The 16,266-nt window shown below is 50.5% G+C and overlaps 1 protein-coding gene across 2 annotated transcripts in view; it reads right to left on the reverse strand.

Moving 5' to 3' along the window:
• The window catches only part of SEMA4G (semaphorin 4G), a 105,133-nt gene that overhangs the window by 3,175 nt on the left and 85,692 nt on the right, over positions 1-16,266 (reverse strand). For both annotated transcript variants that reach the window (XM_063132554.1, XM_063132555.1), the window contains 8 exons: positions 15,406-15,499; positions 14,345-14,458; positions 13,206-13,372; positions 8,969-9,138; positions 5,440-5,584; positions 4,212-4,434; positions 2,827-2,942; positions 225-379 (listed from right to left, as the gene is read on the reverse strand). In XM_063132554.1, the coding sequence (XP_062988624.1) occupies positions 225-379; positions 2,827-2,942; positions 4,212-4,434; positions 5,440-5,584; positions 8,969-9,138; positions 13,206-13,372; positions 14,345-14,458; positions 15,406-15,499 (1,184 nt within the window). The remainder of the gene's footprint in view (positions 1-224; positions 380-2,826; positions 2,943-4,211; positions 4,435-5,439; positions 5,585-8,968; positions 9,139-13,205; positions 13,373-14,344; positions 14,459-15,405; positions 15,500-16,266) is intronic.

Genomic DNA, 16,266 nt, shown 5'->3' on the forward strand with positions numbered 1-16,266 from the left:
CTTTCGATAGGAATGGGAAGAGAAGGTAAGTTGTCCAGTCAAACACACACAGAGTAGGACTCCATGGGTCCAACAGCACAAAAGGCCTCAATGCAGAAGCTCCAGAGCATCAGCAGAGCTGAAACAAAACTCCAGCTTCACCAAAGGATAGGGACCACAGGCCCTGGGCACAGTCCCTTCCGGGCGCTTGCTCCCTGGTCTAGTTCCACTCGAAGTCCCTGTACCTCTTCAGCGTCTCAGCTAGTTCTCGGCAGCTCTCGCCGTCCCAGCCGCAGTACGGGTCCCGGGCCAGGATACAATCGAAGCAGGAGACGTAGCGCCTGCAGCTGGACAGTGGTAACTGCAAGACTCCACTCTGGGCCCCGACGTATAGACTCCTCTGCAAAGAGAACGGGGAGAGGAAATGCCCATGAGCCACGCTCTAGTCCTGTGGAGCCAGCTGGTCACACCCTGTCCAGATGCACAGCCAGGGAATCAACATCGCCAGTTAGTGGCTGGAAGGCCGTGTAAAGTGCGATGATCCAAGGGCCAGTTAAGAGGCAGGACAAGAAAAGTCCCAGCACCTTGACAAGAACCTGGAACTTTAGTAGCAAAGGTGAGTGCAGAAACCTCATAGGTCACCGACATGCCACGTCCACTGCAGGATCACCCAGAGTGTTCGGTTCACCTCTCCTCTCCATCCAAGTAGCTTCTGGGATGGAGCCAGGACTCTTAGCAAAGTTGGGGCAATTTAATGTGTTGGTGACAGGAAGCTGCAGCATCAGTGTTTGTCCAGCAGAGGGCAGCAGGGAAACAGAGCAAGGTGCTGGTGTCGGCCCTGCTGCTATTTCTGCCTGGTAGTTCAAGGGCAGCCTTCCTCCCCGCCTGGTGCCCTGCAGGACTGCAACCACCATTATCCCCAAACAACATGGCCATCACCGGCTGGGGATGACGGAGGGGTTCCTCTGCCATGTCCCTCTCCCGGTGTGTAGAGCTGGTTCTCCAAAGCTGCCCTTACATGAAAAAGCCTGGGAGCAGAGCTGCATTCCCCGCTGACCACCCCAGGGGAGGTGCTTGAAATGGAAGAGGAAAAACAAAAGCTGGGGAAACAGGGATGGTCTCTCCCCACCCCATGGCCTGTGGCCATTCTTTCCTGGAACAAGCAGGCCGGTAGGCAGGAACTGGCCAGGTTAAGCTTCCCCAACTCCTGTTATCTCCAAGCCAGGTAAAGCAGCCCCAGTTAAATACCTGCATGCTAGGCTGGCCATGAAACCAGGAGCACGGCCAGCAAAAAGGAGTGACCCAGGGCTAAGAGGTGGCCCAGAGGGGAAGCTGTATGCAGGACAGCACCTCACAGCGCAGCTTTTAGAGCAGCCTCCCCCAACCGGGCGCCCTCCAGGTGTCTTAGACTTGGACTCCTACCTTTTCCAGCCAGGGTCCTCCTGGCTGGGGGTGATGAGGAGTCATAGTCTGACACACCTGGAGGGCGGCCAGTTTGGGGGGGGGCTGCTTTTGAAGCCATGCCACCCTGCTGCCCCTCACACAAGTCCCAAGTCAGTCAAGCCAAGGAATCTTAAACTTCGTTTCAGTGAAAAAGGATCTGGAGGCCGAGCGGGAAAATAGGGCTGCCACCTTTGGGGCAGATGGGAATGGAGAAATTCAACATGGAATTGCTACCGTGCAGATACAACCCTTGCCCTATTGACTTCTGGCCTCTCAGGCAAGTTGTTCAGGGCAGGAAGTCTCTGTTTGAAAAACCACAAGGAGAAGTGGCAATCCTAGCCGAGAAGGTATGGGCGACATCTGGGGGCTGGGGAGGAAAGTATCTAAACTTGGGACGCTAATCGCCTCACAAGGAAGGTGAAAGAACCAGTTCTGGGATGCCCGGCAAAGGGCTCCAGCCAGTCAGCCCTTGGACAGCTGGGCGTTAGCAGTGCTGAGCAGAAGCCACTTTGCTTGGGGCGAGGCAAAAGAAACACCCTCGAGGCATGGCTTTATCCAGGGCTACCCTATTGGTGGAGACTGCAGGGATCAGAGTACAGAAGACAGAATTTAACAAACACCCACCCATTGTAAACACCACACCCTGGCAGAGTGTTTACGAGTACTGCTAGTTCTCTGACATTGTGATGGTGGGCAGGGAAGATGGCGACTACATTTTACCGCCTTGTCTGAGAGCTTTGGGACATGGAGGGCTGGTAGAGCTGGTCGCTGGTTAGTGGGATGCTTCAGACTGTCCTGGTTTGGTCCCCCAATTGACATGGGACTCCTCGTATCATGATAGAGAGATGACAGAGGTGTACAAAATTATGCATGGTGTGGAGAAGGTGGATAAGGAAACATTTTTCTCCCTCTCTCAAAATACTAGAACCCAGGGTCATCCAATGAAGCAGACTGGTGGGAGATTCAGGACAAATAAAGGGAAGTACTTCTTCACACAGTGCACAGTTAAATTATGGAACTCACTATCACAAGATGTAGTGACGGCCACCAATTTGGACGCCTTTAAAAGGGGGCTGGATAAATTCCTGGAGGAGAATGGCTACTAGCCCTGATGGTTGTGTGCTACCTCCAGTATTCGAGGCAGTAAGCCTGTGTGCACCAGTTGCTGGGGAACATGGGTGGGAGGCTGCTGTTGCACCATGTCCTGCTTGATGGCCACTGTGTGAACAGAGTGCTGGACTAGATGGACCCTTGGTCTGATCCAGCATGGCTCTTTTTATGTTCTTATCATTTGCTTACTGCACTCTTTGTCAGGCACAGATTTTTAACAGAATGTGTGTACCTTAAGGTATTGCAACCCAGGGTATTTTTGGGAGTGGGGTGGTGGTCTGAAACCAGATGTACCTGCTGTTTAGAAATGACAAGGTTCTCCACGGGCTGGGGGACTCTGAAGGCCTGGATCTCCTCTATGATGTGGACCATGGAACCGATGACCACAGCCTTGTGAATCCAGCCGTTACCTGGTCAGAGGCAGTAAACGTTAAAATGAACAGAGAGAAAAATTATCCATATAGTCTCATTCTTGACGTCAGTCATGCCAGAAAAATGCAGTGCGCTGGCTGGACCTGTGTAGAATCTGGCTGGCAGGTGTAAGGATCAAGCCAATTCCAGATGTGCAAGAAGCAGAAGTGTGCCTGGAAAATGTAGAGCTCGGCTGTGCTGCAGAGGACACTGCTGCACTGCAAACCGCAGCTACTCCCAGCAACACTTTCCCCCAGTTTCTCTCCCCTCCACCCCACAGAAGAAGAGGAACTGTACTTTTCTGAGAAGGGTTAACAGAATTCTAAACACTATCAGAAAGAAAACTGATTTTGTGGAACTTCAGTGTCAATCATGATACTATCTCCCCCTTCTCAGAGCAATTTCCCAATTATTAAAAAAAAAAAAACCTGATTGGATGGGGGGAGGGTTTCTCATCAAGACTCTTTATTTTTAAGAGAAGGAGAGAGAAAAACACCTCCCAAAGTGCCTGAAGCATGGGGGAGTGGCAAAGCGGAAGAGGGAATTAGCATTTGAGTCAGAGGCTGAACAGGTAAGTCCCTTGAGGAGCAAAGGCTGGGGAGAGGTAGAGCACAGCCCTGCAACAGAAAATACACCACACACACACACACACACACACACACACACACACACACCTATTTAGAGGAATATTTGTTGCTGCTAAAGAGTGATTAGGATAAGATGATAGCTGTCAGCCAGAACTTAGTTGCACAGAGAATTTAGGACAGGCGCCTTCCAAATGTTTTGGACTACAGCTCCCATCAGCCGCCAGAAAATCTGGCCAATGGTCAGGGATTTTGGGAGCTGTAGTCCAAACCATCTGGAGGGCACCAGGATGCCTACCCCTGGTTTAGGGAAAGGGAGCTTTGCACCATCATAGGAAAAAGCCGAGATTCACCAGCACAGGGAATTTACACCCCCCTCTACATTTATATATAGCAGAGATGAGCAACTTGTGGCCCTCCGGATGATGGATTGCGATTCCCAACGTCCCTTTCCGTCAGTTATGCTGGCTAGGACTGATGAACTGTATCTGTCATCGGCCCTAGCCAGTATAACTGATGGGGAAGGATGATGGGAATTGCAATCCAACATCTGGAGGGCATCAGGCTGCCCATCCCTGCTCTATAAGGTCAAGAGAGGAGGCAACAACTTGCAACCTCCCGAGTTGTGTGGAGGAACACACGCACACGCACCGACACGCACACGACGGATCCAGATGCACCCACCTGTTCCCAAGAAGAGCACGTCATACTCTTGCCCGTTCAGGGCCCGGACTCTGTCTACCGCTACTTGGGTATAGATCACATTTCTCTTCACCAGCAGGGCCCCTCCGTCGGCAGGTTTCACCTCTTCGTACATCAGCGGATGGAGCTTGATGAAATCCAGCACGTTGTTGGGCAGGTCCTGGGAGGTGTTGTAGCCGCGCCTGCGAGCACGATTGGTGATGCACTGCGGGGGGGGAAGGGAGGCATTATCGACACACCCAGTTTCGAGGGTCTCAGACAGGGGAGGGCAACCTCCAGCCCGCGGGCACAATCCAACCCATGCTGAGCACCCTCCGCCTGCACACACACCCAAGCTTGAGCCTCTGAGGGTGAGTGGCGCAGAGGGAAATTCCTCTGCTGTGTCCGATCAGAGAGACGGGAGATAAGCTGGGGACCCCCCTGCACCGCCTGCTGCACTGCTCATGCCCTGCTTGGGAGGCAGGTCGTGCAAGGAGGAGCAACCGGGCTCATTCCAGGGCTTGCAGGAGCTGTGCAGGGAGGCCCTGCAACACCATGCCCCCCTTTGCGTGGAGAACGTTTCTTTTTAGGTGGGCAGGGTGGGGGCGGGTGATGTCATGGGAGGGGCTTTAGGGGTGAGGCCCCACCCATTGATGTCATCCGGCCCACCAGCTTGGCCCGGGGGTGGGTGGGGGTGGGGGTGGGGGTGAATCCAGCCTCCAAACCAAAAGTGGTTGCCTTCCGCTGCTCGAAGAGCTAAAGTACACCTGCAAAAGCTCCCTTGTGCATATGCCGGTTGATGGGATTGTACTATATCACCCAGCCGCTGAGCAACTGAATGCTTCCCCACATAAAATATCTCTAAATACGCAAAACTAGCATGTTGGTGAAAAAGCTAACATGGAATTTTGTACTTTGGTGTCAGTAGGGATTTGTGTGTGTGTGTGTGTGTACACACTCCAATACAAACCTTTTACTGTAACGCTGATCTTAATTTTGTGCATTCCGCCCTGAAGGCATCGCCTATACATTTTCTAAACAAATAGACAAAACCCATCCCATATGATGCTCTGTGAGGCTTCCACTGTTCTGTTTTAGCTCTAAGCCCTTGGATTCCTTGGGCCAGCCTTCCCCCACCCAGCGCTCGCCAGACATGTGGGTCAGCAATTCACATCATCCCCAGCCAGCCTGGTCCTTTATTTTACCTGGAATGAGAGGCGAAAAAACGTACCGATCCTGGCCGGGGCTCCGGCACATCCCCATTGTACTGGGACCACTTGCGGGAGGAGTCCTGGTATTCCATATAAGTCCCTTCAAAGGCTGCCCGCACCTCAGAGACGTTGTATCGGCAGATGGCGGACACCTCCATGCTCCTCCTGAAAGACACGGGGACAGGGCCATCGTGCGGGGCCACAGCTTTCCACTTCTTGCTAAACCCCACGGATCAACGTGAACCAGGGGTGGGGAACCTTTTTTCTCTTGCAGGGTGCATTCCCTTAGGGTAGGGGCAGGCAATGTCGTGCCCAGAGACCTTTCGTGGTGCCCGCTGAGATGACCTCCCTGTACCACTTTCTCTCTTTTTTAATGAACACCGTTTCTTACTGGCATCCAGGGTCTCTTTCAAGCAAAGTGGGGGCCCTCCAACTGCTGTCTTCTTCACTTCCCATGAACACCTCTGGGCTACATGATGGGGCCGGAGACATTCTTAGGAAATGAAGATGGCGGGCAGTCGTAGCCTGATGATGTCCTCTGCAGCACATCAGCTACCAGGGTAAGAAAGAGGGGAAAGAAAAGGAAAAGAGTCCCATCATGCCTTGAGTCGGATGCCAACCCAAGGGAGGCAGTGATGAGGAAACAGTAGCATTATCTGAGGAACAGCAGACCAGTGAAGGAAGTAAACCCACTCTTGGACATGACATCTGTCAGGGATGCTTTAGGGTGGATTCCTGCATTGAGCAGGGGGTTGGACTCGATGGCCTTGTAGGCCCCTTCCAACTCTGCTATTCTATGATTCTATGAACTCTCAGAACGGAAGCTCAGTTCACTGGAGGTAGGGGGTGGGGTGGGAGGGGGAGAACGACAGCCCTAACCTTCTGAGGCATCAAAGTCATGCTGGATCAGACCGAGGGTCCATCTTGAGCTGCCCAAGACTCTGGGAATCCTTACCTGAGACAGCAAAAGGTCTATCAAGAAGTTTCAGTGCCATAAAACATGCAAGGCCCAGGCCATTTAAGCCAGGAGTGGGAAACAATTTTTTTTCTGTTGAAGGAAGAATTCCCTCAAGGGTAATCTGTCAGGGGGGTGCATAACACTGGGGAGGGGGGGTGCACAGCCAGTGGAAGACAGAGCTAGAGCCGATTGTGGGCAGGGCCAGCCCGTTTTCTTTCTCTGACCCTGCCATCCCCTTCTTCCCCTTCCTGCTCACCGAACAGCCTGCCACTCTTGCCAGAGGTCTCAACTGATCATATGCAGAGGGCTTTTGAAATCAGGCTGCGCACACCCCTGCCAAATCTGACCAGACCATGTACAAAATAGCCCATTCATTCAAAATAGTCCCTTGCAGCTCAATCGCCAGGGCTAATTGGCAAACACCCTTAACATAGAGCTCCGTTCCCACAAGGGCAGGAGCTCTGTGGGTGCCTTCTTGCTGTAAATGCAGACACGCACACACGCACACCTCCCACCAGTTGACAAATGCTACATGAGCACAAAGCTGCTATTTAACTGAGCAGAACCTGTGAAAATTCATGCTAACATTAAGAGCGAACCGAAAATTCCAAAGACTGGCTAAGATTTCAGCCCGGGCTCAGTGCAGAAAAGCTGAAGGAACAAGCGCAGCAACTACAGTAGTGGAGAACATCCAATTGTTCCCAGTCTGGCCAAAATGAGCAATGCCAGAATGCTAGGGGTGATTCTCCTGCCCACCACCTACAGCCTCCTGCATATGCAGCTATGATTCATGTAGTCCACAGATGCTCACCCAGAGGACTTCCCCTCCTAAAGTGCACTCAGTGTCCCATCTGTTCCTCGCCCTCAGCCAGGAATGCTCCAGCAAACTGAATCAGTCTCAGGCACTAAAATATGCACAAGGATAAAACTGAGCTTCGCCTGTGTTCTGTCCACCTGCTCACTGGCACCCCACTGCTTGGGGGTCAGGTGGAATCGAAGAGACTTTGGACCCCAGCCAGACTGAGAAGCCCAGGCATCATAGCACTGAGAAAACAGGGGTGAAGCACCTGCCTCGCTTAGAAGCAGAGCACAAGAAATACTGGAGGAATAATTAGAAAAGGAATTGAGAATAAAACTGCCAATATCATACTGCCTTAATGCAAATCTATGGTGCAGCCACACTTAGAATACTGTGTACAGTTCTGGTCACTACACCTAAAAAAGACATTGCAGAGCTGGAAAAGGTGCAGAGAAGGGCAACTCAAAAGATCAAGGGACTGAAGCATCTCCCCTCTGAGGGAAGGTCACAACAGCTGGGATCGTTTAGCTTGGAAAAAAGGAGGCTAAGGGGAGACATGATAGAGGTGTACAAAATTATGCAAGGTGTGGAGAATGTGGATAGGGAGACATTTTTCTCCCTCTCTCAAAATACTAGAACCCAAAGGGGTCATCCCATGAAACTGATTGGTGGCAGATCCAGGACAGATGAAAGTAAAAAACTTCACACAGTGCATAGTTAAATTACGGAACTCACTATCACAAGATGTAGTGATGGTCACCACTTTGGATGGCTTTAAAAGAGGATTAGACAAATTCCTGGAGGAGAAAGTTATAAATGGCTATTAGTCCTAATGCCTTTATGCTACCTCCAGTAGCAGAGACAGTAAGCCTATATACACCAGTTGCTGGGGAACATGGATGGGAGGGTCATGTTGCACTCATGCCCTGCTTGTGGGTTCCTAGTCAACAGTTGGTTGGCCACTGTGTGAGCAGAATGCTGGACAAGATGGACCCTTGGTCTGATCCAGCATGACTTTTCTTATGTTCTTATATTGGAGGCAGTGTTGGCAGAGCCAGGGCAATCTCAGCAGCTAAACACCTCTTTATTACAATGACCTAGGACCGATGAACAGAGCCCTTTTTTCTTTCAACACAAGTTGACTTTCTTTGGGTGTTTTAAATGGGACTTGTGAGTAGTATCTCGATTGTAGAGCACTTGCTTTGCATGCAGAAGGTGCCAAGTTTGATCCCCGGTTTCTTCAGGTAGAGCTAGGAAAGGATCCTGCCTGAAGCCCTGGGGAGCTGCTGCCAGACCGTGTCAACAACACTAGGCTAGATGGACCAATGGTCTGACTCGATTCCTATATTCCCATGACTACCAGACCTTCAAAGGTGGACCAAATCCATACTTACTGAGAGAGATCCAGAGAGAGAGAGAGAGAGAGAGAGAGAGCGCTGATGTGAACCGGTCCGTGCAAATGCTCCTTCCTGGAAAACCCAAGTATGCAAGGCAAGCTTCTCTTGCTCTAATGCTCTACCTGTCCTATTTGCAGTGTGGTGCAGGATGCAAGTACTGCAATACAGGGGGAAAGATTTGAACTGCACCCAGTACTAAAGGGCGCCATGGCACTTCCTGCACAGTTTTCTGCCCCAATTCCTAAAAAATCCAAGCATGTTGTTTGCCTTTTCACTGGTGGCAGCAGACCGAGCATCAGTATTCAAGGAGCTACCTATGACAGACTCCAAGGCGACTTTCCTGAAGAGTTACAGCTAGTTCAGTCCCCAATGCAGCGAAAGGATGCTTGGCTCACCACTGGGCAGATAACGTGAAGGCTGCGTAGAAGACGGTGCTTTGCCAGTCACCACCATCCAGGCTGTAAACATCCTTGAGGACCTCATAGTAGGGGACATAGCAGGCTAGCCTGGCTTTCATGAAGGAGGTCCATTTCCTCTGAAGGATCTTCTTGCCTCCAAGATCGTTCTGGAATGGAGAAAAGAGAGAAGGGCTAAACAGAGCTCCTGTTCAGATCACATCTGTTAAACCAGGGGTGCAGAAACTCAGGCCTAATCTGGCCCTACATGACTCCCAATCTAGCCCTCTGGGGTTCCCCAGGAGGCCATACCCCTTCCCCCACAACCACTGATCATATTGGGTGGTTTCCTGGCTTTTGTGCAGTTTTCCCCAACTCTACACAGTTGAAATGCCTCCCCTAAGGATTAGTTCCTGGCAGTAAGAGCTTTAAACTACAATATACTGGTATTTTTTGTGCTTTTGGCCCCACCTCCATTTCCTTCGGGCCCCCCACCACTGGAATGTGGCCCCCGGGAAGCTTCTCCAAAATGGAATCTGGCCCTCAGGCTGAAAGAGGTTCTGCACTCCAGTATTAAACAAAATCGAGGGCAAGGCCAACCTTAGCTCCAATACGGTAGAAAAATCCCATCCCCATAGCCTTGTTAGGAACACCAAGACACCCCCCCCCCCAAAGATCATAAACAAGAGGAATTCCATATGTGAACGGAAGCGTTCTGCACTGGTATCGGTTTGCTCAGTGCTGAGGTCTAGCTCTCACAGGACAGCTCCTATTCATATTCTGTTTGAACATTACTAAAATAGATCCATCCTTGCTAAACCTTTTTGTGAGTCTGAACATTTGGCAAACCAGGAAGGGCTCCATATTTTCCTCAGAGTGACCACCGGGAGCTGACTGAGGAGCCACCAAGAATTCATCAAGGAGCGAGTGCTTGTCAGCTCTGAAGGACCGAGCCCCTGCTCAGGCTTCCCCCGTGAGTCAGACCCAGCAAGGGCTGTGAGCTACTCGGCTACTCCCCCCCCCCCCCAACACACCTTTAGTGACAAAACCCAGCAAGCGGAGAGCATAAGGCCAAGGCGAAGCCCTGCATCTTCCAGACAAGGCCCTTCCCGTTCCAAGATGCAACTGAAGCCTCAGCCCCTAGAGAAGGCAAACAAAGCCCCATCCGTGCCAAAGATACGGGAACCTGGGTGTAACGGTGCAGATCCTCTACACTGAGAGACGGTCCTAATCCCCCTCACTGTTTTGTTTTCAAGAAGCCGATTTCCATTTCGAATGTCGGCAGCTTTAACAACCCACCACCGGCCTCTTGTTCTGCCCCCTCCCAGGACTCTCTTTCTGGGAACGTACTTATGTGCAGCAATCAAATCGCCTCTTAACCTTCTGCTCAGGCACATGTCTCAAGCTTCTTAAATCTCTCATGGCCAGGCTCGTTCTCAAATTCCTCCCGGTGACTGCTCCAATTTTCTGCTTGCTTGCTGCTGCCCTGTTTGCAAGGACTGAGGTATAACCAGCCAAGGTGACCTGTGCATAAATCCAGAGCCCCGGGCTCAGAACCATCTGTCAGCGCAGCTGAGAGGAGGGTCTCACGCAGCCCTCTGGGCCCTGCCCTGCTCTCGCTCGCAGGCGCTTGGAAGACTCGGGCTCCCAAGCCACCACGGGGGGGACTGGTGCTTGCAAGGCGGGGTGGGGTGGAGCACAGGCCGACTGGGAATGAGGTTTTCACTCCAAAGCCCCTAGAAGAGGCCGAGTGGAGGGTGGCCGCCTCGAGAGTCCTCCCTCTCGAAAGCCTCGCAAACAGCAGCAATGACAGTGCTGACTGCTGCAGTTACTGGAGTGATGGGGCTCATTCTGGGACCAAGGGCACCTTGCCACAAGCACAGCTAGAAGTTTGCCCCACCTCCATCGGAGCTATTCCTGAGCTGGCATCATGGCTATACGAGAGGCTCAGCACTTGTCTTTGCAGGATATGCGGCATTTGTTGCGGTTAATCCTTATTCCAGCCTTTCCCCACATGGTGCCCTCCAGATGTGAAGTACTGCAAGTCCCATCATTCCCAGCCAGTAGTAGCCATGTTGACTGGGAATTGTGGGAGTTGCCGTCGAACACATCTGGAGGGCACCAGGTTGGGGAAAGCTGCCTTATTCATTTCTCATATTTGCATTCCTCCAGGGAGAGCTGATGGGGCACGCCAACATTATCCTCACAACAATCCTGTGAGGTAGGCTAGGCTCAGAGTGAGTGGCTTCATGGTCTGTGAAGTTCCTGGCTGAGCCTGGGCTTTGAGCCTAGGATTGCAGTCTTTTAAGCACACTTACTAGGGTGCAGGTCCCATTGAATTTCATGGAGATTTACTTCTGAATAAATATGGTTATGATCATGCTGCACAGCTCCCTGGTGGAAACATAACACTCTGTCCATTACCTGAACGGTGTCTTGCCAACGTTACGCTTGTTGAATAGCACCTAAATGCTAACTTGCTTGCATTCAGGATAGCCACTTTTGCTAAATGTTTAACAGTGAGCAATCCCCCACGGAATTTAGCCATGAATGTTACCGAAGTATATCAGATATCTCCAGAGAAGCAAGAGGGCAATCAGAATAGTATCGTAATGGGCTAACAAGAATAATCACAATGATCTCTATCACAAATATAACTGATATGCAGGTGATGCAATGCACATGACTATAACTTCTTCACAATCTAAAACTAAAGCAATAAAGGGTCTGGCAGCAACAGCAAAGTACCCAGCACAAGGCAAGACTAAGATGAGACTCTGGGCTCAGCATCCTCATATTGGGATTCACGGCTGTACAAACTTTGCTTGCCCCACTACCCAATATGATCAGAATCCTATTTAAGAAATAGGCCCTGCTCCTTTCAGCCAAAGGGTCATCTCTAGTTCTAACTGATCAAAGCCCATTTGGCTACAAGATCCCTAGAAGGCGAGATGAGAAGGAAACGTGTCACCAGCCTCAATCGATGCCTGCAAATGGAAAACATATAGAAAAGGATACAGTGGCTAGATTCGAACTGGGAAATGTAGACTAAGACTAAGCATCACCTGTCCAGCACATCACTCATAACCCACAGAGCAGGCTGGGATGGGTTATTGTCCCGCTAGCCTCTCTTGGGGCAATAAGCCTCTATGCAACTGACATCAGCTACCCAAACCTGTTTGTGCCTCATGCAAGAGCTAGAAAAAATATTTCATATTCCTAAAGACTTAACATGTAAGGTACTTGTCCTACATAGAGATGGCTGTATGTCAAGATTTTCAAGTGCCAGTATCAAATTTTAGGCACCAAGCACCTGGGATTTTTCTAATGCTGTCTGATTATTTATTTGTTTATTACACTGATATGCCAACTTTCCATAAAATATATCCAATCTGGGTAACAACAGTAGAATTCACCACAAGATATAACATCAACAACATTAAGCCACCTTAAAAATCAAATAAGAGCATATAAAAATAGCAGCATGTTAAAACAACATTCAGTTAAAATACGGATCAAAACACAGAGCAGGAGAGAAAACAAATCTCTGTAGTTCAAATGCCTGTTTTTCATTACATGAAAGGGTGGGTACTTTATTCACATGAGTGGTCAAGTAGCCCTTTTAAAAGACCAGAAATTAGTTCAAGGCTCTCTGCTCCTTCACAGCCAAGTTCACCAGTTTGAGGATACTTTATTACTTTGTTAAAATCTGTTTTTCTTAACTCTTTCCCCTGCACTGTACTGCTTCACCAACTTAAATTGCCTTCCCCCCCCCCCCAAAGCTGTTACTAGCCATGGGGGAGAGAGAGAAATACAGCATGAACAATACAGCATGGGTCTCTGTCCACCCAATCCCCACACAGATAACAGCAGCTTGGGAGGGGCAGGTTTAGTTTAGGGAATAGTGCTTGGAGAAACAGTTAAACTTAAAAGCACAGACCCTTACCTAACACTACATCCCCCCATAGAAATTACTCACTGCCACCACTTCTTTTAATTTAAAAAATATGTCAGGCTATCCAATGACAGATCTTCCATGTCACATCTGGTTTGGTCCTTAGTCCCTCTTTTAAATGAATGACCCTTTGACCGCAGAGGCATTTTTTAAAAAAGAGATAATACAGTATCTCTTTTGCTCGCTTGCACGCCCAGGCACACGCCTTGCAAAAGACACTGAATGAGTCATCCCGGTGCCTTGTCGCACACTCAGGCCTTTACAGCCCACCAGTCTCTTTACCTTACACACTCGAGCCACCCTGGCTGCCCTGGGCGCTGGCGTCTTGTCAAACACAGAGGTGCTCTCCTCTCCAGCTCGCTCAGTGAAGAAGTAGTAGATCTTGTCATCATCCCCCACAGGGCTCAGGACGCTCTCCCTGACAAGCACGGAGGCGACAAACTCAGCATCTGTACAGACCAAGGAGAGGGAAACCATTAGCCTCGTATTTGGGGGAGAACTGCCCAAGGGGTGGTGTTTGGGATGTTAGACATGGGGTTCACATGACAGCTGCTAATGCCCCGCATGACATACAATAGGTATTACAGCTGCCAGCAACAGAGAGGAGGAGCTATATTCCCTGGAGCCAAGCACAAACAGGGTGCTGATCTTTCTGGGAATAAACTTCCTAGCAGAGGGTCAAAAGCAAAAGGACCAGAGCCAAAAATATCAACGATACCAACATCTTTTAATGCTCTAACTGCCAGTAACTAAGAGTGTCAGCAGACAGGTGTTTTATCATACGCTTGCTACTGCCCACTTATGGATGTTTGTGTGGCTTTAGACGACGACGTGCGCCTCCCATGTGCCTCCCACTCCTTCATGCTTGTTTTCCGTCACAAAACGGACTCCTTTCAATCCGACTTTTTTAAAAAAACAGAACATGCTGCCATCTCCTGCTGTGTGCAGGAAATGCGGCATGGTAAAATGGCCCCTGAATGGGCCACGTAGTCTTTGTTTACTTCCTCTTTCTTCTCCAGGTAGAAAGAGGAAGTATCATGAGACAGGAGCAGGGCGGAGAAGTGACGGTAGGGAACCATGACTTCCCCCCTGTCTGATGACGCTCTAAGCCCTAGGAGTGACATTTCAACCTTTTAGAATGATGGGGGAAATGGTGCCAAAGGGGAAACGGACATGGCCATTGCTCTGGGGGAAACCCAGAGCACCAGACTGGGATCCCAGGAGGGCTAGAGTTGGCCCACAGGCCTGAGGTTCGGCACCCCTGCTGTAGTTCCTCTTTGGAGGGAAACAGGGCTGGAGTGAGGCCATGGCTTCAGAGGTGGGAGGGGTATTACAGGTCTTCCAAACACAAAGCTCTCCATCTCCTGTGAGGGTGAGGCAAGAGAGCCATAAAACATTGCTCTGGGATAAGTGGAGCCTACCATTCAGCCAGTGCAAGGGGGATTCCTCCGTCCTCAGAAGCCGCTGGTGCTGGTTGCGCCGGATGTCTGGCAGGTTGCGGAATTCGTAGCGCGTTGCTGTATATAAATTGCCATCTGAAAGATAAATGCAGCAAGAAAGGTAAGGAACGGTCGGTTTCCTGCATAGTTATGCTCAGTGTGTGATCAATGTCCCCCTAACTAAGCCAGGGGTGAAAGGCCTGTCCTTGTTAAACTAGTCCTCCTGTACCTCCTGTAAAAAGAAAGGCCGTGGTCTGATCACTGCCGTGCACACGCTCCTGGGAGTGGATAACCCGTGTCTGTGCCAGTACACGACAGCTTCCCCACACCACCAGGCACAGAGGGGGCATGTTTGAGGAGGAACCAGCACATTGCTCCACTCACGATGTCCCTGCCCTTTCATCACATGGCCCCTGATTGGTTTAGGACTCCAGCCATGCCTGGGGTGGAAGAGAACCAGCTGTGTTGTGTAGACAGTGAGGTCTGGGTGTTGCATTGACAGAGAGACTACAACTGCTCTGGAGTGAAAAAGCAGGAGGAAATGGAAAAGCTGAAAGGGGGAGATGGGGATGCACAGGACCCTCAGATCATAACAGCTTAAGAAGAACCGTGCCGGATCAAATCAAGAGTCCATCTAGTCCAGCATTCTCTTCACACCATGGCCAACCAGCTGCCCATGGGGAACCCACAGGCAGGACATGAGTGCAATAGCACCTCCCCACCCATGTTCCCCAGCAACTGGTGTACATAGTGTAGTGCATATTGCCTCTGATACTGGAGGTAGCATATAGGCATCAGGATTAGTAGCCATTGATAGCCTTCTGGAATTGTTTTCTAACCCCTTTTTAAAGCCATCCAAATTGGTGGCCAGCACTGCATCTTGTGGTAGTGAGTTCCATCGTATAACTATGCTCTGTGTGAAGTAGTAGCGTGAAGCGGATCAACTGCTGATGCCTTCCCCTGAAGAACCCAAACGCTCCAGAGAGGCACTTCCAAGCAGACTTGCAACACGGAAAAGAGCCGGGGAGAAGCCAAGTACGTACCCACAATGAGACCTGTGTAGCCCTGGGCAGGGTCATACGGGCATTTTTCCTTCCCTTCCTCGAAGTGAGAGGGTAGCCTGAACGTGCTGGTGTCCTGCCAAACACAAACAGAAGAGACCGCTCACCCTCAGGACAGAGCCATCATACAGGCTGCCTGCACCCCTCCCTGATAACATCAGACACCAAAGGCCCCTGTCTGGAAACAAATAAGGATGCTGAGCAGGCATGTTTTCAGCCACGCAGAGATAAAGGGCAATCTTCAGGCTCAGTTCGATGGTGATTCCCGAAGGGAACTGTGGGCTGCCTCTTGTGGTAAGGGCTCCCATTTCCCCACATCGCTCACTGCCGATGGGTACCCCACAGAGCTACAGCATCTAGTTAGCTAGAGCACAGATGATTCCCTAGGCCTAGGCTGTTCCCTCCATGGCAAACAGCAAGGCCCAGCATTCCCAGCCCTTCTATTTAGATTTATTTAATTTTTGTCCTCACTCCAGAGAAGACCTGCTATGAAGTGTCTGTTTTGTCAGTGCATAGAAGAACAATGCTACCTATGTGATGCTTTTCCTTGGTGCTTTCCACACTGGACCTCAATGATGCTTAACAGCCCTGTTCGGTAAGTAGTGGCAGTATTCCCATTGTGCAGCTGGGAGAGAACAGTGGCTTCCCTGAGACCAGCCAGTGAGTTCATAGATGAGCTAAGAAGTGATCTTAGGGCTGCCAGCTCATAACTCATGTGCTTAACTGGGACATTGCGCCAAGTCATCATTGTTATATCATTACCCTCATAGCCACGTTGTGAGACAGACCAGGGCTGACACAGGCTGGAAACCTCATGGCCAAGCACAGATCAAAAACCAAATC

This window comes from Elgaria multicarinata, chromosome 8 (genome assembly GCF_023053635.1).
Source record: "Elgaria multicarinata webbii isolate HBS135686 ecotype San Diego chromosome 8, rElgMul1.1.pri, whole genome shotgun sequence".
Lineage (NCBI taxonomy): Eukaryota > Metazoa > Chordata > Lepidosauria > Squamata > Anguidae > Elgaria > Elgaria multicarinata.